This window comes from Trachurus japonicus, chromosome 21 (assembly GCF_045865225.1).
Source record: "Trachurus japonicus isolate A0001 chromosome 21, Traja_1.0".
Taxonomy (NCBI): Eukaryota; Metazoa; Chordata; class Actinopteri; order Carangiformes; family Carangidae; genus Trachurus; species Trachurus japonicus.
The window spans coordinates 37,366,300-37,383,116 of record NC_140927.1 but is presented as its reverse complement, the minus strand read 5'-3'; the positions used below and the strand labels follow the sequence as shown (position 1 = coordinate 37,383,116).

General features: G+C 42.1%; 1 protein-coding gene across 1 annotated transcript; it reads left to right on the top strand.

The window, feature by feature from the left end:
- The first annotated feature begins 561 nt into the window (after window positions 1-561).
- On the top strand, window positions 562-16,201 carry LOC146965764 (interferon-induced protein 44-like). The gene is made up of 8 exons (XM_085766402.1): window positions 562-592; window positions 2,220-2,252; window positions 6,060-6,093; window positions 7,590-7,788; window positions 11,499-11,648; window positions 13,466-13,634; window positions 14,517-14,617; window positions 16,034-16,201. The coding sequence occupies exons 1-8, from the start codon at window positions 562-564 to the stop codon at window positions 16,199-16,201; spliced, it is 885 nt and encodes a 294-aa protein (XP_085622528.1).
- Window positions 16,202-16,817: the final 616 nt, after the last annotated feature.

Sequence of the window (16,817 nt, the reverse complement as noted above, 5' to 3'; positions counted from 1 at the left end):
TATTTCAAGTTTGTTTCAAAAAACTTGTTTCTGAGTTCCTCAAAAAGAAAACACAGAGTGGTGCATGGCAGTAACTACATCAATAGTTAAAAGACATTGATTATATAACAACAGTCCATAGGAGAAAAACCTGAACTTTAAACGCACGTACCTGTTCACCTTGCCCGGGCGATGCCATTTGAAATAATGATATAATGATGGTGCAGAGCAGCTCGTTTTGTTTTCTGTTACTGAGTCACATGACTTAAAAGGAATGTGTGTGCGCACATTGGTGAGTTTGTGTGTGCGTGCATGTGTGTGTGTGTGTGTGTGTGTGTGTTGCACATCAACAGGATTAAATTAAATTGAGTATAGTGTAGTTGTGACTTTCCACTTAACTTTGTCATGAACTGTTGATTAAAATGTGTGCAATGTTTTTAGGATTTTTAGGATTAAAACCTTGTGTCTCTTTAAAGTGAAACAACAGGGCGTGGGAGTGGGTGGGAACTTTAAGGAGCTTCTTTACTCTGGACAAACTCTCTTCATATTCCACTTTGCTCCAGAGACAGCAACATCACAGAGATGGGTGGATCAAATTCAAAACCTCAGACAGGTGAGTACATCTCCTCAATCCACTGCTGATGCAGTTTCCTCCAAGTTTTGTCTTCGGTTCAAAAGTGTAATTATTTCACCTGCATTAGAACACTTGATCTTCATCGTATGTAGTAGCTACATAACATTTTAATGAACCTTGTGATCAAACTTAATTTTCTCCTGTTCCTTGTAGTGCTTAATTTATTCTGTTTTCATTTATTTCTCCCAAATTGGAAATTGGAAATAATAAAATCATTTAAAGCTTTTATTTGCAGAAAATGGCAACAGGTCAAAATAACAAAAAAAGTTATGGGGCCTCATTTATCATTGTGGATACACCTTTTTTTTTATTTATTTTTTTTTTTACATCCTTTTCCCCTCGTTTTGTACGTACGCACTTTTCTCCGCCAAATTTGGGATCTATCAAGCCAAAACCTGGCGGGGAAACATACAGACATTTACACCCATTTTGACCCTGGCGTACCGGCATTTACACCTTTTCTGAGGAACAGGAGGAATTGGCGACACCGTTGCTGAGTCAGAGAACTGCAGTGTGAGAGGGAGAGAGGAGCGGAGTAGCTACACAGTGTTTCCCCTAGGATTTTTTGAAGTAGTGGTGGTGATGATGACCCCCTCTCACCCACCCCCCATCACTGTTGACGCTCTATAAGCCCTATATAATGTAATGTATGTCTATTGATCAACAAAACGGGTTGAGACACTTTTTTTGGAGGGGGGGGGGGGCCGTAGGGGCCCTGCCCCCGCCTGTAAAACTGGGTTTCTGCCGAATACATTTTTTTTTTTTTTATGGCAACATCCATAGTCTATAGTTTTCTTTGTTTGATATGTCAGGTATGGAGCTGTCCATCATACCGACGCAGGATTGCAACCTGGCTTTATAAAATGAATTATGTTTTCTTTTGATATCATATTGATATTTTCCCCCTGCATGTAGGCTACAACTCTTCCACAACCAGTCTGTCCAGTCTGGAAAATAATTTCTGCGCCGTGCATGTGTGAAGTAGCCAGACTGCTGCCCAACATCATTTTAGGAAAAGTCACAGACTGGTGGACTTCAATGGTTTTTTTTAAATATAGCTATGCACAAGTGAAAATCAAAGTCGTCTTCAATATTGTAAAGCATTGTGATTTTTACCTGTGAAAAGTGCTGTATAATTTTTTTTTACAGATTTACAACTGACACAACTGAGACAATTCTGCAGTAGTGTAGTGTAGGGGACGGCTCTCCATTCCGACACACCTCCACTCCGACACCCCGCTGTCCCACTTGCTTTCTCCCCGACTCCGTTGTTGGAGATCTCCACACAGTAAAAGAAATACACTTTTTTCTCCCCCCCGTTCCGCTCGAGCGCGGCTGAACCCGGCTGAACCCAGCTTGAGCTCACAGGGGCGCGAGGGAGATGCTTTGTCTAAACTGTCACCCCACCTTTCTATTTAATATTGCTATGACAGGTTAAAGTTATATGTAACTAATTTGGCAAAAATTGAATAGTAACCCAGGAAACTGATAATGGAATGTGGGTGACTGTCTTCAGGCTGCGGCAAATTCATCAGCTATCTGGCTATCATGATACAATCACATTTATCAGGCATGTTCTGTTAAACTTCCTTTCTATCTTTCACAGAAACAAATGAGGTGCTGGCACCTGGGAGATCAGGTAAGACACAAAGAGAACACATCCTCATCTAATAAGCATTCATGCTATTGATAATCTTAATCCATGCTGTAGTGAACCCACGGTTCAACAAAGCTTCAGTAACAAGGAAGTTCTACTCCCACTGCTGTATAGTGGTAGAGAAACAGTTGAGACATTTACTAGCACACATTTACTGTTGTTTGAACCGAAACTACCATGAAAAGTTTATTCTTGAAATGTCATGAATGAATTTATCCTGTATTACCATATTCTTCAATAGATTTTCACTTTCCTCTTACTGAAAGCATTTTTTAGAAAGCAAAATCTTTCCAAATAGTTGAAAACAAATACAAATTAAAGCTGCAAGCAATGATGATCAGGCCCTTGCGCTCAGCGCCTAACCCTAACGCTGGGGACACTGTTTTTGTGGAGTGTGTGTGTGTGTGTGTGTGTGTGTGTGTGTGTGTGTGTGTGTGTACAGGTGCTACGTGATCGATAGAAATAGAGAACGAGTCACTCAGTTAAATCTTGTAAATATACTTTGGCCCAAATACAATTTTACCTCCAATTAAGGGTGTTGGGGATTTGCATAGGAGTTTGGTGATTGACAATAATTATTAAGCATTAATAATCAATAAGCACGCGCGGTCTCCACAGGATCCAGGAGTTTCAGATGAAACTTGAGGCAGTTTACTTGTCCAGCAAGCTCAGAACTGCGGCCTAGGTCTTGAGTCCAAACGTTTGGTGCGCCCCCTTTAGTAACTGGTTGCGTGAAGCCGGAGCTCCTTGCAGCACTTCGTTACCTGGGAAAAAGCAAGGAGCAGCGCGTCGCCGTGGCACTTAAACCTTTGCTGACGTCACGGGGACCCCTGGGGCTTCCCCCAGGTGCTGACCAATGGGAGGCCAGTGTTTGAACATCTGGGTGGAATCACACCTGGATGTGATTTAACGGACGTTCGGTGCTGGCGCGCATCCTTTGTTCTGGTCTGGTCCTTTGTTTGGAAACATGTGGGTTGAGGACCCAACAAGGGAAACGTCATAAACCTTTTCTCTCCCTCTGACCCGGCCTGAACGGAATAGCACTCGGTACGGGGACCTCTTCATGGATCTTTTTTTCATAACCACATTTTGTGATGAGTTGATTCAGACTCCTCTGAATCCAATCAACGACTATTTGGGGTCACCTCTAGTAGCGTTAAAAAGAGTCAAAATGAACGCAAGATAATTGTACCCAGCACCCCTCAAAACACATTACAGCATATCGTTATTGTCCCCAGCACTTTTCAGAATAAACTGAAGCTGTTGCACATGGTACTTGAATGAACTCCTCTGAGGGACTTTGTCCAATCGACTCCAGGGGCCTCATTTATCAAAGAGGGTGTAAAACTGCGACTAAATATTTGCGTACGGCGAAAAGACGAAAATGGCGTACACCCAAAATATTTACACCTTTTTCAGATCAATCAAACTGTGCGTACGCACAACTCTCCGCAATAAATCACACCGGACCCAAGAATGGTGCACACGTGAACACACCTCTTACTCCGCCCCCGGAACGCCTATATACAACTATATATGGTCAGCACGTGCATATTTAATTAGCCATGTGGCTCTGTGGAGTGGCTACAAAGTGACAACAAAGTGACAACGGAGACAACGGGCGGAGGGCGGGGGAAAGAAGCGGAACTTCTCCGAAAGCAGATACACGGGCAATAAATCAGTCAGAAAAATGATCTTGCATTTTAATAAGCTACAATAAAAACAAAAACCTCCCAAATCTCAACAAACAGGAGCAGAAAGAAGAAGAATTTTATGTAGGCTAATCTGCCCTTTTATCCCAGAAAATCTTTTTTTTTTTTTTACCTAGGCTAAAACAATGTAGGAAGCAGGACGATAGTTACCATTACTTTGCACGCCTTTCCACTTCACAGTTACAGCTCTACTGGACTCGGTTTAGGTCATTTTCCATTACAGCTGAGTCCTTCACAGTTCCTCCTCAGGGCCGCGTTGTCTCACTCTTTATTCTCTCGTCAGATCCAAACACACGTGCACCTCGTTAACTCAGGTGACAGAATAATAACAGTCTAGGCTGCAGATCAGTGTGAGCTGCTGCCGATGTGTTTTTAAACTTGGATGGTTTGATCCTTGTCAGACGTCACACAGCCTAATCAAAAAAGCAAAATCCTCAATCCGCTCTGTTTATCAATTAACATAGAGCCTAATGTTATTATAGAGCGGGTTGGATTGCCAGCATCAACGGCCCACCACTACCACAATTACTTCAAAAAATCCTCTGTGCTCTTCTAAATGTACTCCGCTCCTCTCTCCCTCTCACACTGCAGTTCTCTGACTCAGCAACGGTGTCGCCAATTCCTCCTGTTCCTCAAAAAAGGCGTAAATCACGGTACGCCAGGGTCAAAATGGGTGTAAATGTCCGCACTTTTCCCCGTCAGGTTTTGGCTTGATAGATCCCAAATTTGGCGGAGAAAAGTGCGTACGCACAAAACGGGGGAAAATGGTGTAAAAAAAGGTGTATCCACAATGATAAATGAGGCCCCAGATCGGGTACACCTCAGCTAGACAAATTCGGCTTCAAAAGCTTCAAAACCAAAAAATCTAAAGCTTTTTTGTACATCAATGGGTGTGGCTGCTGTGGTGCTGCCATTTCAGGAGCAAAAACAGGAAATGACCATTTCTCACTCTTTGAAGGTGGGTTTGGCTATACGCACATCACTGTGGGTGCTGGGCTTAATATTGAGAAACAGTAGAGAGACGTAGAGCCCGCACACAGGGCTGCTGCAGGCTCTAGTCTACCATTTCTCACTCTTTGACACATACAAATTTGCCTCAGTTCACCCCATCAACTTCATTCCTGGCCTAAAACATGCTCAACAAGTTAGTAAAGCTACATTAGGCAGGAGAGCGAGGGCCCTTTACAGCTGCTGCAGCTTATACTTTTATTAAGATCAGTTGTCATAATGTCAGCGGGTTGTTCCAGAGCAAAGGAGATAAATTAAGCTTTTTTCATTATAGGAACAGAACAGAGAGAGCATGAGATGGAGAATTAAGTTTACTATAAAATATTGATTGATTGATTGATTGATTGATTGATTGATTGATTGATTGATTGATTGATTGATTGATTGATTGATTGATTGATTGATTGATTGATTGATTGATTGATTGATTGATTGATTGATTGAATGATTGATTGAAGTGTTTATTTCGAATATGAAAATAAAATGATAAAAAAAGAGAATAACACAAAACATTTAAACATGAGATATAGAATACATATTCGAAAAGGAGTGAGAAGAAGTAAAACTTATAAACTTCCACCCCCTCTCCTTATATATGACTAACTAAGATCCTTGTCATATCTTATGTTACAAAATATGTTTTGCAACAGGGTCCAAGCTTGGTAGCTACACCACGTGTGTTTGCATTTTTGCCAAAGAAATGTGAATCCTTTTTTGCTGGCAAAGATTATGGATTTTACCTGTCATCTTTTGTGCCAATTTGACTTAAGGTCTCTTTTACAAAAAATAAAAATGCAAAGATACATATTATGGTAGCATAATAAACACTCATGTATTAATTATAATATCTAATATTTCTTTCCAGGACCTGCACGTTCTCCATTTCCCAGTAAGAACATGAAAATGTTCACTTTTTGCACAGACTGAATATGCATGTGTGCTTATCTTATCTTATGATCCAACATTGCATTTAAGCTTAATTGACAACACAACCAACTACATTTAATGATAGCTAATAATTAGTTATATTGTTTGTTTCCTGTGTCATTGTGTATATCCTTCCGGTCAGGCTTCAGTGAACCTTGGAGGGAAATAAACTGGGGGTGAGTAACACTAAATTCTCTGTGCCTTGAGACCATGTCCACGCATTACAGTAATGCAAAACCAGCCTCTGTGTTTGGGCCTATCATCCACATTACAGTAAAGGTATTATAGGACCCTTTTTCTGAAAAAGGACAGAGAGGGGAGAGGAAAGGAGAGGAGAGGAGAGGAGAGGAGAGGAGAGGAGAGGAGAGGAGAGGAGAGGAGAGGAGAGGAGAGGAGGGGAGAGGAGAGGAGTGGAGAGGAGAGGAGAGGGCTCTGTGTAACCAGATGTGTCCCCAGCAGTCTAAGCCTATACTGTAGCAGCGTAGCTATAAAATGGTTCAGAGCTACCTGAACCAGCCCTAACTAAAAGCCCTGTCATAAAGGAAGGTCTTCAGTCTAGACTTAAATGTAGTTAGAGTGTCTGCCTCTTTGACCCATGGAGAGAGCTGGTTCCACAGTAAAGGAGCCCGGTAACTGAAGGCTCTACCTCCCACTCTGTTTTTAGAGATACTGGGAGTCACTAACAGACCTGCGTTCTGGGAGCGGAGTGCTCTGGTAGGACAGTAAGGAATGATTAGTTCTTTCAGATAGGTTGGAGCTTTATCATTAAGAGCCTTATAAGTCAGCAGAAGGATTTTGAAGTCTATTCTAAATCCTACAGGAAGCCAGTGGAGAGAAGCTAAGGTGGGACAACAGAGAGGTCAGATGTGACACAATTTGTAAACACAAGGAAGCATGTTCAGTGTCAAAAACTCTTTGATAGGGCATTGAATATAGATGACCAGTAACCTGAGAGCCTCTGACAAAAAACAGAATGTATGGGCTAATGTTGCAGGTGAAAATTTGCATCTATTAACACAAATTATCCATTGCTGGGTACATCTTTGCGATCCTGGCTTTGGACAAGTGCAGCCTATGTGCTACTTTAAATTGAAGTAGGCTATGTCTGGCACAAATTGATGAGGAGTGTATTCTAGAAAATATGTCTGACCATTCAGTATCTGTAATTTGTAAATTCTGATTGGCTTGCCATGCTTCTCTCAGGGTGCTTTCACACTGTCCTCCTTTAGTTTGGTGCAGTTCAGAAATTGCAGTGTGAACGCGGAACCGAACCAAGTGATAAAATGCAACAATGTTGCATCTTTCAGCCCCCCAAGCGAACCGAGTCTGCTTGGTTAGGTGTGAAAGCAACCTCAGTGCATCAAGAGATGCCAACTATAAAGATGAGAGTTTCATATATATAGTGGATATTATGCCTTCGTTAGATGGAACTGTTGGAAATAAAGTATCCATGGGCTGTTGTTCAGGGATTGCAGGATATGATCGTGTTTGGTTACGAATCCAATCCCGAACCTGTAAAAATCTTTAAAAAATTGATTTTGGTAAATCAAATTTAGCTCTGAGCTGGTCAAATGAGGCAAAAGTATCTGAGACAAAACAATATTTAAATGATTTCTCCTCAACAAGTGACAACAAAAATTATTTGATATCTAAACAATTTTTATTCTAACAGAGACAAAGAAGAAGATCTGGATTACCTGAGGAATTACAAGCCAAAGGATGGCATCAAACATCTTAGAATTCTGCTCTATGGACCAGTTGGTGCTGGAAAGTCCAGCTTCATCAACTCTGTCAGCAGTGTCATACGGGGGAGGACAGTTATCAGGGCTGCAGCCAGCGCAGCTAAGTCTGAGCTCAGCTTCACAAACACAGTATGAAAACTTTCTCCTGTGACACAATATTTAGGGCCACGGGCCATCGCACCGGCCACTGGTCCTGCGGTTTGATCGGGATCGGTGTGCTATTACTTTTCTCAACCGTTTACGAATTTTTTGCGACGTAAAACTGCGCAAAATTTTGCATGTACGTCAATGGGACGGGCAGAAAAAAAAGAGCGAAAAAGACCAATCATTGGAGTTTAACAAACGTCTACTGCTCAGGTATACTTTCACCTAGAGACTTCATTTAAACTTTAAACAGTAGACACAAGTCTTGTGTATTGTCGTATTACTCCATGTTTTGATAGGTCATATAGTTTTTGATCAATCCCTGTTCAATGACCATGATCATTTTTGGAGAAATTATGAGATTATAATGGGTGTGTATTGCATGGAATGTTCGTGTCAGAGTGGGTGACATCATCGGTTAGAAAATTCCTTATTTTTTCTCTTTCCACACTCGGCCCGGCCACAATTTACACTCTACACACATGATTTTTTCCAAATTTGTAGACAAACTTGTTATCTCTCTCATCATGTGCTCAAAATATCAGAGAGACTTACAGAATTTACAGAATCAGCCTCTGAGTGCGGCCACGTCTGTCTCTGCTCCTCATTGACTCCAATAGAGGGTATGCGTTTACGTCACGTTGCCCGGACTGAGTGGCAAAACAAACCTCCCTCAACGTGCTGGCGGATAGCGGTGGACTCATAAACTGGATAAAATATCTTATATCTCAAAAGGAATCGACAACCAGCTCCCCAAAACCGTCTGCTCTTGGGACACTGACAATCCTGTAACACACAGAGTGACCACGGCACCGGAGTGACAGAGGTTCACTCTTACTGTGCAGAGGGACGAGATTACAGCTGTTACTGTCGTCCTGACAGTGACTCCCGACACTAAAACACGAGCTGCTTTTATTCTGAAAAACTCTGACCAGTCAAACTGTAGGATGTGTTAGAGACTAATTTATCTGTCTAACATCATACATCATACACCTGAAACTGTAAACACAGCTGATCGATCGAAAACAATGACCGCTCCAGTGAATTTACTTTCCGTCATTGAGAACAGGTTCTTGAATGTAACTCGGTCAAAGTGAGACGTATCCTCAAGATTTCTAGCAGCTCTGTTAGGTCATGCTGCTTTACATGCTGACAAAGCTAGACATGTCAGACTTGTGGTTAGGTCATGCTGCTGTACATGCTGGTAAAGCTAGACATGTCAGACTTGTGGTTAGGTCATGCTGCTGTACATGCTGGTAAAGCTAGACATGTCAGACTTGTGGTTAGGTCATGCTGCTTTACATGCTGGCAAAGCTAGACATGTCAGACTTGTGGTTAGGTCATGCTGCTGCTTTACATGCTGGTAAAGCTAGACATGTCAGACTTGTGGTTAGGTCATGCTGCTTTACATGCTGGCAAAGCTAGACATGTCAGACTTGTGGTTAGGTCATGCTGCTTTACATGCTGGCAAAGCTAGACATGTCAGACTTGTGGTTAGGTCATGCTGCTTTACATGCTGGTAAAGCTAGACATGTCAGACTTGTGGTTAGGTCATGCTGCTTTACATGCTGGTAAAGCTAGACATGTCAGACTTGTGGTTAGGTCATGCTGCTGCTTTACATGCTGGTAAAGCTAGACATGTCAGACTTGTGGTTAGGTCATGCTGCTTTACATGCTGGTAAAGCTAGACATGTCAGACTTGTGGTTAGGTCATGCTGCTGCTTTACATGCTGGTAAAGCTAGACATGTCAGACTTGTGGTTAGGTCATGCTGCTTTACATGCTGGTAAAGCTAGACATGTCAGACTTGTGGTTAGGTCATGCTGCTGCTTTACATGCTGGTAAAGCTAGACATGTCAGACTTGTGGTTAGGTCATGCTGCTGCTTTACATGCTGGTAAAGCTAGACATGTCAGACTTGTGTGGGCTCGGAGGAAATCACTTTGTTACTTGCTGGTTTTTAAACTTTGGCGGCTCTGCCACTTGTCTTTTTGCCGCTCAGTGGACGTTCCACAGCGACTTCTGAGTACCGTGACGTCACGTGCATACCCTCTATACAAAGATTTTCTGAGAGAAGCAGAACGGTCCGATGTTTTAAAACTGCCAGCGTCTCCAAAATATTTACTGTAGAAACCCAAAATCGTACCACATTTTTCAGTAAGTCCTTAGAGCAACGTTGATCTGTGTTTTGTTCTGATAGGAGTTACCGTTTTGTCACGCTAAGCCTAAATGTGAGACCGGTGCAGAGGCAGAAAATGGCTCTTTTTCTCCACGTTTCTGTCTGTCTCAGCCTGGGGGGGCCCCTATCGCCGTGGTAACCACCTCGAGTTGCCGTGGTAACGTCTGATTCTCAGGCCAGAGCTCGTTAACTTCATAAACAATCCGCCTGGCACTCGTTTAAATGTTTATAAACACAGACACAGCTAAATCAGACTGACACAGGATGCAGCTCATAGACACACACACACACACACACACACACACACACACACACACACACACACACACACACACACACACACACACACACAGGTAACCTAATGTGGTTACAGCTCCTCCATATCAGTGCTTATAGAAAGATGATCATGTGTCTGTCTGATCAGCTCTGTCTTGACCTTAAGATCGTGGGTTTGATTCCCATGTTGACAGAGATGGCAAAACCGGCAGTAGCTCCCGTGGCCCATTCAAAATTTCCCAAAGGAAATTTTCTAGTTACCTTATCTAATCATGAAATATTGCTACACACAGTCATATGAATATTCTCAGTCATTGATGTATGGCCCATCCAAAAGGCGGAAAGATACAGTAGGCTAAATGGCCATGTATCCCAGATCCAGTTAAGATAATCTTAGCACTAAGAGCTTCTTAGAACACACTTAAAGAGGAACTATGCAAGTCTGGACGCTTTTCTGTGTCACATTTGATCTTGTCACATCCCTATTAAAGGAATAGTTCACTCAAAATTCAAATGTCACTCATGATCTCCTCCCCCTCATGTGGACTAAGGGCTGGGAGAAGTTTCAGAGTCCTCCGTGGCTTCTCTGAGTTACAGGGGGTCTCGGCGTAGCAGTGCATGTCCATATGACGGTTGCTAATGGATACCAACTGTCTTAGTAACAAAAAGACACACCAAAAAACATCCAAATACCGCTGCTCGCTGCTCGTATGTAATGTCCCTCTGGTAATGAAGCCCCGAAATGAGAAATTATCCCGAAAAAAAGTAAATAAGTCTATATTTCAAGCTTGTTTGTAACGAAAGCTCCTCTTCCTGGTCCGTCCAAATCTCGCGCGAATCACGCCTCGGGGCTTCAATCCAAGACGGACATTACATACGAGCAGCATGGAGGTATTTGTATGTTTTTTGGTGTGTCTTTTTGTTATGAAGACAGTTGGTATCCATTTGCAACCGTTATATGGACATGCACTGCTACGCCGAGACCCCCTGTAACTCAGAGAAGCCATGGAGGACTCTGAAACTTCTCCCAGCCCTTAGTCCACATGAGGGGGAGGAGATCATGAGGGAAATTTGAATTCTGGGTGAACTATTCTTTTAATAAGTACCGATTTAATCAAAGTTTGCACATGTTTGTTTAGTGGAGTCACCTCCAGACACACTGTGTAAAATGTAAAGTCTTCAGTCTGAAGGTGGCAGCTAATCATTCTTACTGGTAATTGTTTCCATATTTTATTTATTTAGTACAAAACCCATACAATCAAACAGAGTGATGAAACGGTTCACCCAATTGTCTTGAATGACGTCATGGGTCTGGAGGATGGAGACAAGAGAGGTGCTCACCCTGATGACATCAAACTGGCCATGATGGGATACGTGAAGGAGGGTTACAAGGTACAAATGTCACATTGTTTTAAAGCAGAAGTAAGCGATCCGGTCGTTTTGGCTAACTTAGTTAGCAGTCCCTGCCCTCGTCATGGATCTATTGGTCCTCGTCCCTACGTCACCACATTCAGGCGCATCCCTTGGCTGCACACACAGAGAGGACTGCCCCTTTATGCCGTTCTCTCTCCTCATTGGATAAAGGTTGTAGGATACAAGGAAAGTTTTCTCCTGGGCTCAGAGCAGAGCAGAGTGACTGACAGACCCGTGTTTCAGACCAAACACTCTATAGAAGTGATTGCTGTCGGAAGATACAACTATTTAAGACTTAGATTAACACAAACATTCACCTTACTTCTGCTTTAAATTTGTTCTGTTTGGGTGAGACTCTGTATCATAAACAATCTGCATTCATACCATCACACCTAAAAACACAGGTCACATTTCATTTCATTTTTTATTTGTTCCAGCCAAGGTAATTTCATGACCTTTTTTCCCAATTAAAACACAACACTGTGTTATTCCCTGGTTGGAAAGGCGAGAAGATACATCTTATCCATCTGCAAACCATCTGCACTCAGCGGGTCTCATTCATGAAACATTAGTCATCTGTATATTTGCACATAATAGTCCACGCTACTAAAACTCTACTCCAGATTCACGAACGGTGTGGGAATCTCAGATTTGGTCGTAAGCACGTGTGTAAGATGATGAATGCCAACCCATCACAAATTAACAGCACGCCCCCGGTGATCATCAGTTAGCATAGATCTCCGCCCATGAATAGCCATATAAGGAGACTGTGACCACCAGTAGACACAGTGAGGAGCAGGTGTAGATTTTGTGAGTAGCTATAAGATCAGCACTACTAAAAGATTGATGAATGCGGAAATCCACATAAATTTCCACTGCACACCGTATACAAATCCGTGCTGCTCACATTTCATGAATGAGACCCAGCATGTGTAGACCAGTGTTGCCTGTATTCAGATGGGATAATAGAGACTGAATTTTAAACAAGGGAAGTTAACAGGAGAACAGACATGCAGCACAGGATAGACACAGAAGCTGAATCAGTGATCTCCTGCTTTCAGGGTCTAAGCGCATGTGGCAGGTACTCTTCTAGTCACCAACTGGAGCATCCATGTGGTTCCAATCTTTAGGGTGTGCTCCAACTATCAGGGGATCACACTTTAGGTTGACCAACTCTTGGTCCCCAGATTCAGAAAAAACAATGAGGAATCTGTCTTCCCATGTCTCCAGCAAGTGATTTGAGATTATGACCATGTGCCCCAAGAACCTCTGTGAGGGGTATAGAGAATGTGAAGTTACGTCACGCCGCTTTGCATTGTGGGACGTTGGGCGCCATCTTTGGAGGATCGTGGATGTAAACACTTGCTCGTCTCCCTAAAAAAAGTTTAAAAGTAATCATGGTGGGACAGTACTGCTGCCACAGTCGTATATGCAGTAATACCACAAACCAGATAGTTCACGATGTCTGGATCAGTCAGTGGAGAGTAAATCTGGGTCTTGAATCCAGTCCCCACTCTCTGTTTACGTTTGCGTTCCTCCAAAGATGGTGCCGACGTCGCACAACGCAAAGCGGCGTGACGTCAGCTTCACATTCTCTATACTCTGGGAGTATGGGGTACTGGGCTTTTGGCTACAAATCATTTAGTCCCTGTCCAAACAAAATAAGACCTGTGTCTATATTCATGGCAGGAAGTGATTATAGCAGTATTAACATTTTGATTTATATGTTAACATATGTCTAAAACCAAGTTTACATTCACTTTTATCAAGTAACTCAGTCTTGTATTGTTTCACAGTTTCATACCACATCTGTACTGTCAGAGCAATGTTCGGACTACAACAAAACCCCCTCTGCAGATGACAAATGTCACGTTCTGGTTTGTGTCATCTCAGCCAACATGCCAGAAATTAAAGCATCAGTCTTGCAGAAGATGAAAACCATCAGAGAGGCAGCCAGAGACCGTGGTAAGAACAAATCCAATATAACTATTGAGTTAACATGTGCTAATCCAAAACATTTTTTTAGAGAACTGTTCACTAAAGCTCCTGTTCTACAATCTGGCCACGTGTGTATAATTGAAAGTAAAAAAGAAAAAACACTGATGGTTCCTACTGTCTCAAAGGATGGTCCTGCTTTCACTGGTTATTTTGACATGTATAAATACTAAGCAAGATATTTATAAGTGTGGCAGTTGACGGTCCTGTCACTATGCCTCCAATTGATGATGTGCCCTGGCAGAGTGCGAATTACACCATGACAATTGGGGGGGTCAACATTGTACACAGCGCAGGCACGTGCTTGAGTTAACAGAAGTCTAACAGTATCTTGCTTGTTCAATTAAATGCCTACAGTCTGTAGATGACGATAAACCAAATTTTACACAATTTTACAGTTCATGTGGCACATAATGTACCACACAAACAACTTTTGTAGTCACCAACAAAATATTCTAGATCTAAACTGCTGAAATTCAGACCCACACACACCCTAGCAAACCCTCATTTCTGGAGATCCACACAATGCTGAACCAGAACCAAACACACTAGATGGCAGATGTGTTACCATACAAAACATGCTCTAGTCTAGACAGATTCACATCCGGTACTGGTCCTAGCCTGTAATGGTTTGGATGCCTGTATAAGAAAGCCAAACAGGTCTTGATTAATCTCATTCCCACAGACCATTGATGCCTTATAATCTTTATTATAATGATTTATTTTATGTCCTATTTGGCTTACTTACATAACTTTTTTTCTTTTGCAGTGCCCTCCATGTTGATGTGTACAAATAATTTCAGATCACCTGATTAGATGGTTAAATTAATCAGCAACATCTTGTATTGTCAGATATTCCTCAAGTGTGCATCATGACCCATATTGATGAGGCCTGTGGTGACACTGAAAGTGATGTGAAGAATGTCTACAAGAGCAAATACCTGAAGATAAAGGTGAGTTTAGAGCATCATCCCTCAGTTATCTGCACTAATACATCTACTTGCTAACCCTAACCCTCTATAACAATGTTTGAATGTAATTGTGTCACAGTTACAGGATCTAATTTCATTGGTTATTTATAATTTTCTTTAAAAAACCTTGTGTTACTCAAATGCTCAATGCTATGGACAACACATCTTCTCCTTGACAGTAATATGTGCAGGATTACACTATCTCTGGTTCACAAATAGGGCCGGCTGCCGTGCCGTCAGTAGCCTACGCACAGGGTTTCTTGTTGATATCAAATTACAGCCTGAGCCTACTGTTAGTTTTCAAACTGTAAAAAGTGGGGGGGACAAAACCATGATTTTGAAAAGTGGGGGGGACATGTCCCCCCTGTCCCAAGTGGAAATTGCGCCCTTTCTAGAAGTTCCTACCCCCCTCCCTTTATCACCTTTTCTGTTACCTTAAACACAAATATAATTTGTTTGCTTAAAGCAGAAGTAAGCGATCCGGCGGCAGTGTGTGGCGCAGTGGTTAAAGCCCCATGTAGAGGCTACAGTCCTCAACGCAGGCGTCCCTGGTTCGAATCCCGCGTCGGGCAGACCTTTCCTGCATGTCATTCCCCCTCTCTCTGCCTCCCCCTTTCCTGTCTATCTATACTGTGCTATCAAATAAAGGAGAAAAAAAAGCTAAAAATAAATAAATAAATAAAAAACTTAGAAGTAAGCGATCCGGTGGTTTTGGCTCTAACTTCCTGTCAGCCGATGGAGTTAGCAGTCCCCGCCCTCGTCCCTACGTCACCACTTTCAGGCGCATCCCTTGGCTGCACACACAGAGAGGACTGCCCCTTTATGCCGTTCTCTCTCCTCATTGGATAAAGGTTGTAGGATACAAGGAAAGTTTTCTCCTGGGCTCAGAGCAGAGCAGAGTGACTGACAGACCCGTGTTTCAGACCAAACACTCTATAGAAGTGATTGCTGTCGGAAGATACAACTATTTAAGACTTAGATTAACACAAACATTCACCTTACTTCTGCTTTAAATCTATGACTGGTCTAAGCTTTTATTAGTTTATTATCATAGTCACCTAGGTCACAACAGCCACTTCCAAACCTTTAACCTTTGTAGCAGCAGCAGCAATATGGCAACCATTAAAATAAGATCTTCAGACCTGCTCCGTTTCAATGAAAAAAGCTCTTCTCTTGAATAAGCTCTTCTCCCCACAGAAATGTCCATCAGTAGTTGACAAAAATGCAATACAAATACAGCATTAAATAAAGTAAAGATTTAGCAAAAATTCAGAGACTTTGCTGCTACCTGTTTAAGTGCATGTTCATGCCTATTCTATAAGTTATTATTGGATAAATCTGACTGTGAGAAGATCATTGGAGTCATTTTTAAACTGATCCTGTTTCTTTAAATCTCAGATGGAGAAGATCAGCACCACTGTTGGATTTCCAATGAACTGCATCTACCCTGTGAAGAACTACAGTGAAGAAAAAGACCTAAGCAATGATGTCGATGCACTGATCCTGAGTGCACTTAGATTCATTGTTGATGTTGGAGATGACTACATAAATGAGATGCAAATATAAACAACGTTAAGATACTCTGGATACTACTGGAAATGAAGCCTCATCCTGTCTGATGTCACTCATCTTCTTTTGTTTCTAAAAACAAGTGTTTATTGTTTGTTCTGGGTCTTACTTTCCACTAATTCAGTGTTCAGTCCTCTACACTGGACAGTCAATCAGTCTCCAGTGTCACAGTCGAGTACACGGCAGCAACTTTACAAATGACATGAATACTAAAATCAACCATCATTATTAAAATCCCTTACAAGGAACTTTTAACTGCATATGGAAATGTCTCTGGTTTCTGCTGATGTCTCTGTGTGACCTACAACAGCATATAAGCCCATCAGTGTGAAGATTGGTTGTTTCTAAGTAGTGAAACTGGGAGGCAGTGGTCGGGTCGGACCACGGACGAAACAATTTATGGCACTCAGACCTGGAGATGGCACATGTGGCAGGGCTCAAGACCGTCCTGCCCTCCCGGGGACGTAAAATGTATTTGGATTTTGGGATGATAATTAATAAATACTTTTCCAAAGTAATTTGCCTAAAACTGCTCACAAAAAAGTTTTAGTCTGGAGCCCTGACGCATGAGCCAGATAAGCGTTTTACGAAATGCAGTCTTCATTCTGACAAA